At 42.4% G+C, this 16,960-nt stretch overlaps 1 protein-coding gene across 1 annotated transcript; it reads right to left on the reverse strand.

Annotated features, from left to right (window-relative positions):
- Window positions 1-631: 631 nt before the first annotated feature.
- LOC133960631 (espin-like protein) lies at window positions 632-16,848 on the reverse strand. The gene is made up of 11 exons (XM_062395392.1): window positions 16,018-16,848; window positions 15,043-15,233; window positions 11,167-11,353; window positions 10,896-11,078; window positions 10,571-10,702; window positions 5,311-5,475; window positions 5,068-5,209; window positions 4,727-4,899; window positions 4,421-4,585; window positions 2,163-3,124; window positions 632-1,410 (listed from the first exon to the last, which is right to left on the reverse strand). Exons 1-11 carry the CDS (start codon window positions 16,309-16,311, stop codon window positions 879-881), a joined length of 3,126 nt encoding a protein of 1,041 aa, XP_062251376.1. The 5' UTR covers window positions 16,312-16,848; the 3' UTR covers window positions 632-878.
- Window positions 16,849-16,960: the final 112 nt, after the last annotated feature.

Consider the following 16,960-nt stretch of genomic DNA (forward strand, 5'->3'; position numbering starts at 1 on the left):
ATGGACTGCCTGTCTTTCACTGGGTTATTTTTAGGACCGACAGTGACGCCGGGCTGATGTCAGATTCCAAACAAGCTACATGGGACCCACAGCTGCTGTTACAGGCACATGCTTGGCATTTTCTAAATCTTCCTGGAAGCTAGTAAAAGAGTAAAATAGCATACTACCGGAATGTTGCAATTGAACAACAATAAAGCCATGAACGACAAAGTGTGTAGTGTTAGTCCACGTGGGGCTGAGATACTGTATGAAAGGTTTTATTAAAGGTGACTTTAAACTATGAAAAAAGATCTGATATAATTTGAAGTCTGCAGAAAATGCTTCTAATCACATATTCAACTGATCTGTGTAATGTTTTATTTTTAACGATTATTAATATTGGTGTGCTTCCTATCTGACCAATGGCTTTCTTGAGAATATTTAGCATAGTAGGGTCTCTTACCAAAGACAAAGAAAATAATTAAACTCAAAACACACTTTAAGCACACTCTTTTGTAATAGGGCTTGGTATGGTCTGGAATGTTTTGGTGTCATTACTTCTTTAAAACCTGAGGTTCAAAACCAGTATCAAAATATCAACACATTCTATTACTATAATAAGTTTTTTTTTAATTAACAACATGGTCCAAACTTCTTCAATTCAATGATGTTTAATCTTTCACACAATAAAATACAGTATAAAATGTACAAAATGATAAATCACATTAGGCAATATCTGATCAAAGAATACGTAAACAAAGCCAAGAATCTGGCTGAGCATTCAGTGCCAACTTTCAACAGACGGTGCAATTCACAATTCAAAAAGTACTGTGGTATGATACCCAGCCCTAACTCCGTCTACATACAAAGCAATCAAAAATATCAAAAATCACAAGAAGCTACTCAAAATCAAATATCTCTGCCTCTTTCTCTTTCCAAAAAGCAAAACTACGATCAATGTATTTACAAATCTCTTCATTACTGAAACTGGAAATGTCCGTTCCTCGGTAGACCATCCCCTCATCTGGCGTAGGTGTCTGTACAATGACTTTAGGGACCTGTCTAACCTCTGGGAGCCTATGTTTCACCACCTCTACAGCTGTTTCAGGCTTGCTCACAGTATTTCCAAAGAACTTTACTTTAATGTCTTCAAGGCCGTCCTTCCACTCGCGGTTTCCAGCCTCAATGTCCTGTATGACAGCCTTGTGAAAGTCCCTGACCATTTCCCAGGGAAAGCTCCCGATATGGTCGAACACCTCAAAACACAGAAGGTGCCTCATTTTGCGTTCGTCCACAGGCAGCTCCAACTCCAGGATGTGAAAGTAGCCCAGCATGAAGAGATCCAGGGTCAGGGAGTCGTACTCCACAAGCGCACCGTCCAGACGAGGCAGGAACTGCTCTGGGGAGAAGAGGGCCTGCTGCCTGTGGAGCCTGAGGAAAACACTGCATGATTATACAAACTGTGCTTGTTTTTCTGACAAATCGTCCACAGGAAAATATATATTGTATTGAAAATAGTATATGAGAAAAAAGCATTTGAGAAGCTATATGTTCTGAATTTTCGCCCAGTTGTTTAGCTAGTTAGATAAAGCTTTCTTTAGCAGCTATTTCGTTGCTAACTTTGCTGTACATTTGTTAGCAGGTAGCGAATGGTTGGTATACAGGGATCGCAATACTTTTATTGTTTTACCTTAGGCTAGAATGAGCCCTCGGCATCTACATGCGGAGCAGCTCTTCTACCGTTGAGCCTGGGGTGGGTATTTTATTGGTTTCAATCTGCAGCTTCTCTATTAGATGTCACAACATCTTTTACACACTGGTTCTTTCAAAAACTGCTACTGATAATGAGCTTAAAGTGACTCAGTCCTAAAACCAAAAGAATGAGCTAAGAATAGCTAATAGCTCCATAGAGCAGAGTGAAACTTTTCATTTTCTGTGGGTTTGACATTATGAGGATACCATTTCACATTACACAGTTGTTGTTAATACATTGTTAAAATAAAACTATTGATCAGTGGGGGATTTGAGTTAGTGAACAAACTTCAGGGAATTTGACAAAATAATTGATTGACTTTTGTTGAACAGGTGTCTTATAAAAATGGCATTTCTTGAGTAGTGCTTCTTGAGCACTTAGTGAGTACCTAGTGAGTTTTGGAATAGGGATGATAGCAATGCAGTCCTACCTGCGTATCTGTCTCGAAGGGACACTGGAGATCATGCTTCTCCAGTTTCCCAGCATCTTGTTGACAGCACTCCTCTGCTTGAAGAAATGTCCCATAGAACTGTTCATCATCTTGGACTGGGCACTCTCCAAGCTGCCACTACGATCAGAATCTGATTTTTCACCCACTCCCCTGTTGCTGCCACTCATCTTCCTCTCCGCTGCGTCCTTGCTCTTCAGTGTCACGGTGTAGGCAGATTTCTTCCAGTGGCTTAAGAACAGCACAACTATACGCTCTTTTCTAAGGCTTGTGGTCTCCAGAACATCTGCAACATTTTCATCATAGTCGATGCCGGAATCACTGTTCTGGTCTGTTTCCTTGGCGGGATTCAAAACTTTAGGCTGTTTGTCTGACTCTGTGGCCTCGAGCTGTGAGGAAGAACTTAACACAACCTCTTCTTCCTCTGGCTCATCTGACAGAGGGGAGTTCTGTGTCTCAAAGTTAGACTTCAGAGTCCTCACAGACACTCCAAACTCGTGGATCTCATCCTTGATCCTCTCCCTGCGTCCTCTGGTGGAGTTCTGTCTCTCTGGGGCCTGGGAGAACACTGTGATCAGGTCGGTGTTGGGCATCTTGCAGTGGGGCTGGTCTGTCAGGTTGGTCATGAGCAGAGACATGCTCTTCACGATGCCTGAGATGCGACCACACCACACGGGTAGAGGAACTTGACTCGTGAAGTTCCTGAACTGTGTGTTGACGGTGATGTTGACTATGGGTGCCGGCAGAATGTGACTCAGCTCCTGGGCGAGTCGAGCCAGCTCCAGCTCATAGCATTCACTTTTCCTCTGCATGGAGACATTGGCAATCTGCTGCTCCAGATAGATGAGGTCATCCTCAGTCAGCAGCTCACCAGAGGGCCCCAGGATGGCATTGTGGGCTTGGGAGTACCTCCAGCTGACTTTGGCAAATCTGTTCCCATTTTCCTGAGAGAGAGCAGATAAAAATGTAGCTTGTCATATTTAAACTCCTTTTTTTAACATTTCAAATGTCTTAGGCGTGACAAGAAAAAGAGTAATGATACAGTAAAACTGTGATCCAAACCTCAAAAACATGACTTGACTAGTTATGTGTTCGTGATTTGTTTCGTGCAATTAAAAGTAATTGAGGTTTCAATTTTGTTTTGTGCAGATGCTGATTTAGAACAGCATCGAAAACTCAAACCAAGATTTTCACTTTGCTCATTGTGGTCGGCTTCGCCTCATTGAGCATTTGTTTGACAGATGATTTAAATTTTAAGTAGCCTGAATAACACTTTTCTATTCAACGTTTTAACCGAAAATGAGTCCAAACCTAAAAGATAGAGTTAACTGATCGGATGAGGCTGAGAAAAGCAAGAAATCCTCATATTTTAGAAAACCAAACAGAGACTATTCAGCATTTTCCTTAAAAAAGACTCAAATGGTTCATTTATTAACAAAAAACAAATCAGAAAAGTTGGGTTTTTAGTTTGGTCCAAGCTCATCACTCTGTAGGAAGTTACTGACAACAGAGTATTTGTAAAACTACAATCAATCATGGACAAAGCGTCACAACCCCTTTAAAAAAACAAAGAGCGGCTTCAGCTAAAGCCTCATTCCACCTGGCTGTGTCTGGAAGTGATACAGGTCCTCCCTGCCGACTGCCAACAGACCTTTTCTCTACCTTCATACATTATTATACGTATACTATTATAAAAGATTTATACTTTATAATAACTTCTGAAATCGCTTTGAATCTCTTTTTGTAATGCACATTATCTACCTGTGTCAGGGCTGCTAACTTTGTTCTATTTGACCTTTGTATTAACTTTTAATTTTTGTTTTCTGTATTTTTGCCTTTCTGTACTTTCTAAATTATTTTACCGTTTTAACTTATCTCTCTGGCTTCAAATCCAAAATAAGTGATACATTTTCTGTCGGTTGATCGAAAGGGCCACTCCTTGAGCTGCCCTGTCTTATGTTTTTCATCCAAACACCATATTGTGAGGAATGGTCCATAAAGCTGCACATGTTGTTGAGATGTTGTTGTTCGTAAGTGACTAGTTTATTAAAAAAAAAAAAAGAAACTACTGACAGGAAAGGGGCACTTCAGATTTTAGCTGGGGCCAGGGTCCCAGTGCCCCCCTGGCCCCGGCCCTGGTCAAATGTGTGATCAACCTTTAATTCAAGATTCAACATTTCATGAAACTGTGCAATTACCTCAGTGGATTAGGGACATTCACAATCTAAAAGTATGATTACCTTCCTCCTCTGATCCTCCTCGTCCAGCAGCCTGGCCTGCAGCTGTCTCCCCATCACTTGCCTCTTCCACTCGGCGATGGAATGGCCTCTCTCATCATGTGTGGGGACCAGATAATCGATGTCTGACAGGTTGGCCTCCTCGGTGGGCAGGACGACCATTTTATTCTGCAGAGAAGAAAAGCAACACTTAAGTTTCAGCATCTTAACTAAAGAAAGGTGAACAAAGGTCAGGGATCAGCCAAAGCAAACCCGTTAATGCTGTGGCTGATTGGATGAACAAAATGGAAAAGCGTATTATTTACTTACTGCATGGCCAGTGAAGACTCCTGATAATCCTGATTGCTTCAGAGATTTAATGGACTTCATGTCGCCGAGGAGACTTCTTCCAGCCAGGAGGCTTGTATCAGGCATTATGGTCTTATCAGCAGAGCAGGTTATCTTCCTTCCAGCTGCATTGGGCTGAGTGAAACCTTTAATAACTGAAAAACAAATCATAGCCAGTCATGTCTTACTCATTCAATGAGTTTAACGAAACACACTTTTCCATTAAGCAATACAGTAACCATTCAATACCAAAGCCCAGCTTGTTGCTTAACTAAAGTGACTGAAGAGGGACTCATTCAGATGACTCATAATGTTTCTCTCACCAGAAGTTGCAATATGAACCTGCTCTAATCTATTGACTGTGGATTTCGCCGGCCGGGCAGTTGTGGATGAAGCGGAGGGTAAAAGAGGTGCAGAGGCGGGCTGAGGGTATCTGGCCTGCGGGGGCTCCCCACTCTCAGGTTGCTAGATTGGGAAAACAAAGAGACACAGTGCATTTGCTTTAGGTTATAATATGAAATCATGGATATAAGTAAAAACATAGAAGCATTCAATTCAGGGTTTACCTTTAAACTATCCATGGGTGTGTTGCTGCTGTGACTGTCACTGCCTGTGTCACTCAGGCTGCCGTAGTAGTCGTCCCTGCTGCGTTGCAACAGCACAGTCGACTTTACCTTCTCTTCTTCCCCCACCGGAGGGACTACCTCGATGAGTGTATCTGTCTGCAGCGTCTGCAGATATCATAGTCGCAGCATTATTATTTAAGACAAAAGAAGGGCAAATATGATGAAACTTACAGAAATTTCAAGAGGGGTTTTCAGTTTAAAGAAAAGGTGACACAAAAACTGGTTTCCGACTGGAGAACCGCAAAGGCCATCCTCAAGCAGGTGATGTGATCGAAAGACAAAAGACATATAACAGAAATAATATGTGACTTTCAAGGACTGGAGATCAATGACAAATTGTTACTAAAATACTTTTAGAATAATAACCTAAAGGTCTGTACTCTCGCTGTCCCAACTCACCACCAAAGGAGAAAAAAAAAGAAGTGGCATTTTCCCTGCTTGATGTGGAAGAAACTGACCCGAGGAAGCTTATCTCCTCAAAGACACAGTAATACTGCCTCAACACATTTGAGGTTTATATAAAGATAAGAACAGTAACATGTATTTGATTCAGAGACAGATAGCATATGGTAGAAAAACACTGCAGGTTTGAGTAGATTTCACACAGACAGAAAAAAAGTAGCATTTTGAAGTAATAGTAAGATTTGGTTGAATTTCTCTGTCAACACAACATGTTAGTGTTACTTGACTCTTAATTACAGTGTGTGCGGTAGATCTGTCCCCACTGTAAGTACGCTGTATCAGGTTAAACATGGAAGTAATGCTGCATTGTTTTAACAGGCTATATATTTTAGGCTATCAAAATGTGCTGTATATTTTGCTGGTAAAACAATTCTATCTAAAACCAAATATAAACATAAACTATACTAAATCATTGAATTATTAGAACGCCTACATGCAGGGTAACACGTCCAAACCTCTTAAAGCCTGAGGCCGTTCAGTAAATAAACAACGTAGTAAGCAACCTTGAATAATTGGCAGCCTTTCACACTGCTCTCGGACGGATGTATGGAAACATTTAGATCTCCTTTAATGAACCTGCATTGTCCTAATGCACTCCATGCAGAAAGCATATCCACTGTAGCCCTCCAAGGACATTATTAGTAACCAAAAACATCAAAGGCCGCCTAATATGCTGCTCCGTGCCGCGGTGCTTTGTGTCCACAAGGTGGTCCTCGCCATTTCCTCTCACACTTTGATGTCGAACAGCACGAAATATGCTGTGACACCGCTCAGGCGGAGGAATAAACTTCCCCGAAGTTGTGCAACCCATAAATAGATAAACAAGGGAGCGTGATTTCTTTGTGACCCTTCTCGTAACAGTTCAATGTCCTAAAAGCTTCAGTGAACCGGCCCCTGTGTGTGTGTGTGCGTGTGTGTGTGTCTAATTAGACCCAGTGGCCAGAGAGCATTTGGTTTTCATCAGCACCCCATCATAATTGCCACGCAGATATAGAAAGGCTAACCCTGTTTTTGGCCTGGCTCCACTCTCCCTTCTATCAAAGACCACAAGACCCTGATCACTACAGATTAGGAGCCAAGAGTTAAGAAACAGCTACTCAGTGCTGTCTCATTGTCAGATATGCAGCTCCAGTAATCTGCGCTCCTTACGGGCAGAGCCATGAGAGAGTTGAAGTATTTCAGAACACTGTGTGTATTTAAGAAACATGTCTTGTAATTCTGCGCTCTGGAATCAATCACTAAAACAACCTGCTTCCATGTGAAATATTCATGTTCTCGGTGATAAATTGAAACGTGGAATGTATACAGTGGGTGTACATTATACACAGAGCACTACAGTGTAAATACATGTCCACTCACATGTTGAAATACTCTCAGGTTTCCTGTACGGAGGTAAACGCCAGTGAGGCTAATAAATGACGGATGCAATCTTTTTGCCAACTTTTACAGCTTTTTGCACCAAGTGTAGCTTAACAACACATATGTGTATTTATTACAACAATATTTGACTACTTCATACTAGAACTTTGTCACAACTCCTGTTGCAGAAAGTAAATTTAGAAAACAGAACAAGATTCGATAAAAAGGGGAAGAAAAAAAAAAATCATGTCCAATTTGCAAAAATCAACAACGACAACATGGGCTCAAAGTAAGGTCATGAGCCTGGAGTATTAGTCATGCCTGACCGTAAGAGGCCACTACAGATCAGAACGTAGGTAAAACACAGCCAAAACATCTGCCAGCTACAGCCTTTGAACAGAAATGACTAAACTTAATTTTTCATTTTACAAAAAAGCTACTCAACCTGTCTGGTTACTTACATACAAACAAATGCTCAAAAGAAAAGGTAATAAAGGACAAAAAAAAGTGATAAAAACATAAAAAAGTACTTTCATGAATATAAAAGCCAATGAAAGTGATAAATAAACCAACTTAAAACTCACCAACCCTGACCTTGTACAACGCAGCAGCACACTGGTGCGACTTCACTGCACAACAAAGCTCCTGAGGCGCTGACTCGTGCAGCTGCAGTCAGGTAACCGGGGCAGCCACTGTGTGCTGGAGATGAGCCGCTATCTCGACAACGCCGACCACTTGTTTGACAACATCACCGACATCTCTGCCAGTGGCCGAGGGCCGCCAGGCAATAAACAATAAACTCTGATCGGAGAATGCTGTTAATAATTAAGCGAGAAGGATAGGGTGGCCGGTAATGTCACTAATACATGGACAAACCAACGGCCGCGTTGTTGCACGAAGGGATGTGGCAGCGGAAGACTTGTCAAAGCAGCTGGAAAACAGACATTTTATCCATGTGGGCGCTCAGGTGATCTTTCCACTTGGGACAATTGAATGAGGCAGCTAATTCATTAAGCATCTTTCTTCTTTTTTTTTTACCGTGGCAGCGGAAATACAATATGACACTATGAGACTAGGTGAGGGGCTTTGTCCTGCTCAAAACTACCTATCAAGCTATTAGGAGACCCATTAGAAACCTTAGGTGATGGGGAACATATCCACAATCCATTGCAAAAATACAGTCCACGCTTTATTTAAGGTTAATATAGGGCTTTATCTGTCTGTTTTGGACACATTAATATTCTGTTATACAAAATAAACATTAAAATACATTAGGAACGGATCATTTCAGGGCTAGAATGTAAGGAGGAATGATAACCGAGAGGGAAATTACATTGTTTTACCAATTAATAAAATAAATGCTGTCCCACAATCCCAAATGATCCATAATTCCAAATAATCTATTCATGGCCTAATTACTGAGCGCGTGTGTGTAATGCAGCCAGACTTTGCAATTCATAAAATCCAGTGTATATAAAAAGGTATAAGAGCATGTGTTTTGTGTCGCATTGCAAAAAACAACATGGAGATGGATGACACGTGTTTCCTCTGTCCAAGTATTCTAAAAATACACGTCCTCAAACAGCAGTAACTTTGGCAAGATCGCCCTGAATGGAGAGCAAACGTTTGTGTGTGCAGTAAACCTCACGCCACGCTCTGTTTATTTGATTGCAGCTGTTTCCGAGATGAGAGATGAGGAGAGGTTGACGGTGCCGAACAAGTCTGACCTTGTTGCGAGCGATCCAAACATGCAGAGAAGCCAAATACACAGCCCCCCCCGCCCCGGTCAACGTCCCAATCCATTAAGGTCGCTGCTCGGAAATGAGATTATCTGACTGATACTTTAGAACCAATGAAACCTCAGATCTATGCGGCACTTAACAAACGTGACACGCCTCCAGAAATGTAATTAAGGGATGTCTACTTGAACAACTCATCTCAAGCACAGTAGGCCACGACGCATCACACGCTGTTCTCCAAGGATTCTCGGGATTCAAATAAATGAACTTGTCTTCCAGGTTCTCTATCAGATGACCCCTTTGTTCCCATCAAGCCTCAGTTTGTGTGCAACTCATACATGGCCAAGAAACATAATACAGCATTCTGTCTGCTACCAACATTACACAGTATCCAGAGGTGACAATCATAGCACTTCCAAGTCTCTGGAAAAAGAACACATGACACACAATCAAACGTGTGTTTGAAGCCAATGACATCCTGCGCTCCAAGTCCACAGAGGGATTGAGTTTCCGGTTCCAGGCATCAGAATGGTAAAAACACTGAAACTTAAGCTTGTGGATCTCATAACGGGCTCAGCCCCTGGGCCCTCCACCTGAGCCGCTGGAGAGGGGTAACTGATAGGCCCTTAGCTGGCGGCAGCTCGGCCTGTGTTCGGTGCCACAGCGGCCCCTGTGCTAATTAGCTCCCCATTGTTGAAGGGGGGATTATTTCTGAAGGGGATCTGGGCGGCCACGCCTCGCTGGCTCGCTGTCACCATCCTCTTCATGTGTGAGTGCAGCTCTTCTCCACTGACCTACTCATGGATTCCACTAGCCAACACCTTTGGATGCTCTGTGTACATCGCTGTGCAGTCTGCGCCATGGGCAGCAAGTGAAGTGTGATGGGGAAAAACACGGAGAGGCTGCCTCTGGACAGCTGTAAGGATTTAAGGTTCACCAAGTGTGCTGAGAGAGTGGTCCCCATGGGCTCCTCCACTTTACAGTGCTCTGTGTTTCCTACTTTAAATCAACTCAGCCTGCTCGAATTTCAACTTTAAATGTACTTATTATGCATCTTTATGAAAGGAAAACAAATGACTCAGGATATAATGTTTCCGAGCAGGCTGTACACACCACACAGGCCAGTTTGTACTGTTTGAAACCTGACTTGAACAGGCGTCACCAGCACAAACAAGGGTGTTAACACAAAAATATTTATCAATCACATTAAGTAGTGCCACGCTTTCCGCACAAAACAAAAGGGTCAATCTCAGAGAGTCCTCCGTGGCGAAACTGAGAACGAAGAATCTCCTCCAGGCACTCACGCCACTATAGCTTGTAAAGCCTTATTCACACAAAAGCTTTCATTCTCCACTTTCTTAGAGCTCTTAAACTGAGAGCGGCGCAATCAGGATGAGTGGAGGGCAAGAGGACAGGCTTGGCCTGAACAAAATACATGTCACAAAAGAAGAGAATGATTCACTGACGTTCCAAGATCTTCCAGATGTTTGCTGTTGACCGTGCTCCCCGAGCTGCGTGTAGCTTTGATTTTTATGCCAAGGTAAACAGCTGGGCAATACTCACACACACACAAAGCAAGAGGATGAGAAAATGGGGAAACATTAAATAAACTGTAGGTGAGAGAGAGACAGAGAGCTTACATCTTTCTCCATGGCACGGAGATATGTGGCACATTCACAGTGTCCGTTGTACTCTGCCAAGTCTGCTGCTGTGAACCCATCGATATCTTGATCTGAGGGGTTCGCTTGATTGGCTAAAAGGATTCTACAGCACTGATACAAGGAAACAACACAATGAGAAGAAGAAGAAGAAGAAGAAGAAGAAGAAGAAGAAGAAGAAGAAGAAGAAGAAGAAGAAGAAGAAGAAGAAGAAGAAACAATATGCATTATTTATTCATTCAGCTGGTTATATTTACACAAGAAGAAACAATAACAGCAGGAGGTAAGATGAAAAGTTTTGCCAAACCTCCATCTCTCCATTCTCTGAAGCATCATGAAGTGGGGTCCCTCCCCAGTAATCTGTGATGACCTTTGAACCCAAGTGAAGCAGCCTCTCCAAGATACAATAGTGCCCCCTGCTGGCCGCAAAGTGCAGAGCAGTTGCTCCATCTCTGTCCTGGCTGGACATGCTGACATCAGTAAAGGTCACCTGTTTGGGGCGAATAGAAAAAAAGAGATGTACCAGATTTCGGAGACACTTTATAATGATGCAACATAAATGTTGACTCGTAACTGACCAGCCACACCACCACAGTTTGGTGGCCCATATGAGAGGCAGCATGCAGGCAGGTCATGCCATCATGAGCCCTCAGGTGGACGTCGGCAGCGCAGTCTTTTAAAAGATACTCTACAACATGCAGGTGTCCCTCCTGACAGGCCAGGTAGAGCGGGGTAGCACCGATCCATGTCTGGTGGTTCACACACCTGTACTCGAACAGACAGAATAGAACAACATGGGTAAACAAGGTTAGATTAGCCATTACCTCCTTAAATGTGACCATTGTCAGAATTTTGTCTGAGGCAACACAACAGCTCGGAATGAAACAAGATGCAGTAAATATGTTCTAATCCCATGTTCCAGTTTGAAAATTTGGCCTTCTCGCATTTTTATCCTCTTAAACATTTGTTCTAAAGTGTGTCACAAGTAGCATATCAATTATTGAGCTACGCCCATGAATTTGACCACTGACATCTACCAGCTCCTCCCTGAGTCCAAGTGAACATTTGTGCCAAATTTGAAGAAAACCCCAAGAGGCGTTCCTGAGATATCATGTTCACAAGAATGAGTCGGACAGACTAACAACACTCTGTTGCCTGCGTAGATGCATAAAAACCAGGGATAACAATGCACATCATGAAATTAAATATCCTTACTAGGGAATATTTAAACCAGATTTTTACGAGAAGTATTTCAAAAAAGTGAAATTCACTACATGAGGTCCACCGAAAAGACGTCAGCGGTGTCCTGGAAGGTTTTCATTTGTTTCAAACTAAACGCAACAACTAGTGAACAGTGACACCACTGTTGTGACATTCCCTGATGCTGGCTCTGTTCTGAACTGACTATATTTTCACAGTTTGTCTGACCATTATAGGAATTTACAAACATTTGGAGAACAGTTTATGCGCAGCAGCACATGATGCAGATGGATACAATGAAGTCAATGTTACGGATTTAAGGGATCAATTCCATAACAAGAGGAACATATGCATTAAATTGTTTGCTCTTAAGCTGCAACTTTGACTGTGCATTTCAAAAACATGAAATATTTCTTTTTCCCTTTTTTCCCTGGAAGAATCTGAGATCTTAAAACTTTTGACTTCCTGCCTAAAAAGCCTGTTAGGACACAGCAGGGCTGCATTTACATTGACGTACATACTGTACTTCAGTAACTACCGGGCTGAGTTGTGAGTGACAGCGTCTCGACATGTTTTATTCACGTGGTCTGACCTCGCCTTGCGTCATGCAAGTTAAAGTCATACTCTCCTGTAACAAGGAGATGAGGCAGGAGAGCCAACATATCTCTGATCTCGTCCTCACTCAGTGTCACACTCTCAGGTTTGTGATAGTGGACTGGCTCCTGTTTCCCGACATTTTCAGTTTTTTAACAACTTAACTCTGTGCAGTGATTCAGTTAATTTCCTAATCAACGTAAGCTTGTTTGAATTGTGTAGCTGTATGTGTTAATAACACATTATTACTCTGTTAATGTATGAGGTGGTTGATCAGATATAGTAACTTGAATCACATTAGTAGGAGGCCAAGCATATGGAAGGGATGGAAGGGAGTTTTTATTGGAAAGGCTACCACTGTCTGTGTCAATTTTTACTTCTAAATAAGTATTCTGTTAAATTAATTATTATTAAATTCTCATGTTTTATAGTTTTGCATCTGTAGTGACTGCAATACTAGGTTGTTTTACATTTAATGATAAAAGTGGAACATAAGATTTTATTGATAAGATTTAGTGTGTGTTTTTCAGTTTGACAGATATGTATGTATATTTAAAATTGTCGGAACCAGGAAGACTCACTCTACTTTAGGGCACAGCTAATGGGGATCCTAATAAATAAACAAACAAATAAACAAATTGGTAAAGATTTCCAATCTGGAGTACGTATAACTCAGGGGGTTACTCTGCAGTGAGCAGGGGGCACAGGACAGTCCCTCCATGGCAATAGGGTGCTATTCTAACTCCAGGCTTGGTCCTGAGACCTCTTGCTTTGGGTTTTACTGAGGCTGGAACCCCCGACTCGAGTTGCTCAGGACGACTCTGGATCTCCATCTCTACTCTCTGCTTCAGGATATTTTGGAAATCAAAGACCTGCACCTTAAAAGAGGCCTCTAGTAGAGGGGTCTTCTGATTCTGTGTCATTTGGCCTTAAGAAGTCACTGAGCAACTCCTGCCTCACAAATCCACACGTTCCAGGCTTATATCTCAGCCCCTTGCCCACATTTAGAAGCAGCATATTTTGGCCATCCAGGTTTAGATACTCTAAAGAAAATTCAATATAAGAAATACACTGAATGACGTTATTACATTACATTACATTACATTTCATTTAGCTGATGCTTTTATCCAAAGCGACTTACAATAAGTGCATTCAACCCCGAGGGTACATACCAAGGACGACAAGAATCAAGAAAGTACAATTTCTTCAAAATAAAGCAAAACTACAAAGGGCTATAAGTAAGTGCCATTTAAGTGCTACTAAAGTGTTAGTTTCCAAAAGTTGTTAGTATATATATATATATTTTTTTTTTTTATTCAAGGTAAAGTCGGAAGAGGTATGTTTTTAGTTTTCGGCGGAAGATGTGTAAACTTTCTGATGTCCGGATGTCAATGGGGAGCTCATTCCACCATTTAGGAGCCACGTTATAATTTATTATAATATCTACACAATTCTTCTAATACTTGCATTCATTTAAATATCTACACTAGTAATGCTAGTGTCACTGCGAGGCTGGACTAGAGCTAAATGCCAGTTAAATTTAGGATTGATTTAAGGATCTCTTAATACATTTTTAATAACTTTTATAGCTACGGTCCAAGTAAAAAAATTGAGCTACTAATTTCCAATGCTATAAACTGTAATCTGACCTCTTCCTACCATATCTCGCTAGCAGTTCATAAGTCAGGGCAGGTCACTGAGGCAGACCGGGCTTTTGCCATCATGACCTTAGGCTCTGGAACACCTTGCCTGAGGAGATTAGACTTTAACCTGTTTTTAATTTAATGAGGTTTTTGATACATTGTTTCTTATGTTGTTGTGTTTTTTTTTATCTGTCGTGTAAGGGGACCTTGAGTGTTCTGTGCCTATAAATAAAATGTATTATTATTATTAAACCATAAACATATTTTTACATCTTTAATGCCTAATTTCAAGTAGTTCTAATGGTTGTTACTTGTCTTGAATATTTTCTTTTATGTTACCTTTCTTATTTTTGTTCTGTCTTTGATCTGTTATGTGTCATTATATTCCAAAGCACTTTGTAAAGTTGTTTAGGTAAGTGTAATAGAAATAAATTATTATCATTATTAGTGCATTGGACCAATTAATTGGACAACATGAAATCTGACTGAATGATGGCGCGAGTTGAAAAGTGACTCATATAAAAATTATGACAATTCACTGAGGAGACAATCAATATGTAAACCAAATGTCCTGATGATCCTTTTCATAGTATTTCAATAAACAGCTAAGAATGAATCCTCATGGTGGAGAATACTTTGTGTGCACGCTGTGAAAATCTGAACAAAATGTTGTGTCAATCCATGTTGCAGATGTTTACAAAGTTGAAAGAATGAGTTCACATTTTGACCTTCTGGTAGCACTAGAAAAGAAGTCCGATGAGCACCAAAGCTGTTAAGGACTTTAAATATCTGTTGTAAATTTCATGGCAGTCCATTTAATAGATGTCAAGATATTCCTCAGAGGTCAGCCTCATGGGGGTGCTAGAGGAGCGGCCATGGGTTCACCGCAGTCAGTGGGATTCATCCTCTGAGGAACACAAATGCCTGTGTTGAATTTTCATAACAATCCATCAAACTGTTGTCATGACATTTCAGTGTGGGGGATGCCACCAGAGAAAGCCAGTGCTCTGGACTCACCCAGGCGCCTGCTGAATGAGCAGTTTCAAACAGCAGAGGTCTCCTCTGGCTGCAGCGTAGTGAGCGGGAACTGCTCCACAGTTAGTCTCCACCTCGGCCAGTCCTCCCACTGACAGCAGCCACGTGATGACCTCCACGCAACCGAAGCGAGCCGCGAGGTGAAGGGCTGTGGCGCCGGCAGCGTCCCTGTCCTGGAGACGTTCATGGAGTTCAGAGTTACATGGAGTAAGGAAACAAATTCAACTCGACCACATAACTGATTATCAAGACACTTCATGCTTCATGACCTGGAGCTACTTCACAATTCCCCCTTGTCATTAGTGAGTCCTCCTCAAACAGTTCTACAATATACCTACTTAAGAGGGAGTGATTCTACGAACGGAGATTTGCACCGGCACCTATCGAGTATGTCTGTGTCAATCCCATATGGTGAATAATAATATAATTGTTAAAATGCAGTCTGGATTTTATTGACTGCGGCCTGCCAGTGGCCGACTGCTGCTCTAGTTTATCTGAGGACGTCAAAAGACATGTTCAACTCGGTCCACAGACTGAAGGCAGCCTGCCTCTCCCCGGCTAAGAAGGTCGATGATTTTACAAATGCAATCATGATGCTGTGGTCCAGAGTTGAGAAGGCAGAGTAGATAGAAGACAGTAGATAGAAATTACTCTATTTCACAAGTTGCCACATTTAGTGGGCGCTCCGCTCAACACTTGCCACACGATACTAATGGATACCCAGTAAGTCAACATCATATGATGTAATCAGCTGGTAATACATGTGAAAAGGTACTACACGGAACCATTTACAACTGCAGTGATGTAACTGTACTCTGGGATCAGTTAGATGACTATCTGAAGCCATCGCCTGATTTTCAACTTGCACGCAGTCAAGTCGGTGGAAGCAGAAAACTGGACACACGTGGCCTCTATCCAAGGCATTGGTTTACAACTGCTCTCAGTCGATCAACTTACCTCCACGTTGCAGCCTCCCTGGTCCACCAGCCACCGCAGCTCCCGGATGTGGCCGGTGGCTGCTGCGTCGTGGGCTGGCGTGGCCCTGTTCAAGGCCCGGAGATCAGCTGCCAGACCCATGTCGCTCACCAGGAGCTGCAGGCACTCCAGGCGTCCACACCTGGCCGCGTGGTGCACCGGGCTGGCACCCTGAGTGTCAGTGATGGCTGTTGAGAGGTGACCAGAAGACTGCAGCTCCCTCAGGGTTTCAAGATCCCCTGCTCGTGCCGCCTGGATGGCCCGATGAAGCACCATTTCTGGCTGCTATGAGAAGGCTGTGGCACACAGAAGAGGCTCGCTGGAGCTGTTTCGATCCCAGCAGGGTACCGTCATCTTTTCACATGCACAAACTTGCATAGAATAACCAAAAACTCATGCACTCATAGCCTCCTCCCGAGCCAGGAAAGTGACACCCTATCGGTAGCCAGCTGGCAAACATGGCCGTTAGGAGAGAGGGGAGGGGGTCAGAGGCAGCGAGATAGAAAGGTAATGAAAGACGGGTGGAGGAGCAGCACTCGTGGCCCCCCTGCTCTCCTTTGTGTGGCAGTGACCATATGCTGGCACACGCACCCGCGCTTCACTGGAGATGGGGGAGCCGAGGCAGCACGGAAACTTAAGTAATGGGAGAAGTCGGAGCCAAGACATGCTGGATTACAAAGAGACGATTTTTTTATATATATATTTCAAAAGCAAAAGGCTGATAAATTTGCAGGGTTGTAATCTAGATGGAACATTTCATGGCTGATGAGATCAGTGAAAGGAGTTTTTTTTTTTTTTTTACAAATGTATTTTAATATTTAATTTCAATAATACTCATACATGTTGCCCTGGGTCCAATTAGCTGATTAGCTACTCAAATGACGTGATGGAAGCCGAGTAAATGCATCTCCTCATAACATCACCC

Source organism: Platichthys flesus, chromosome 9 (genome assembly GCF_949316205.1).
Source record: "Platichthys flesus chromosome 9, fPlaFle2.1, whole genome shotgun sequence".
In the NCBI taxonomy this organism is placed as follows: Eukaryota; Metazoa; Chordata; class Actinopteri; order Pleuronectiformes; family Pleuronectidae; genus Platichthys; species Platichthys flesus.

Bases quoted from the DNA above. Each gene is read 5' to 3' on its own strand.
- LOC133960631 (XM_062395392.1), bottom strand. From the start codon at position 16,311: ATGGTGCTTCATCGGGCCATCCAGGCGGCACGAGCAGGGGATCTTGAA. The intron at 15,234-16,017 runs GTAAGTTGATCG...GAACGTCTCCAG, and splicing joins AGGGAGGCTGCAACGTGGAG to GACAGGGACGCTGCCGGCGC. The intron at 1,411-2,162 runs GTAGGACTGCAT...TGTTTTCCTCAG, and splicing joins CCTTCGAGACAGATACGCAG to GCTCCACAGGCAGCAGGCCC.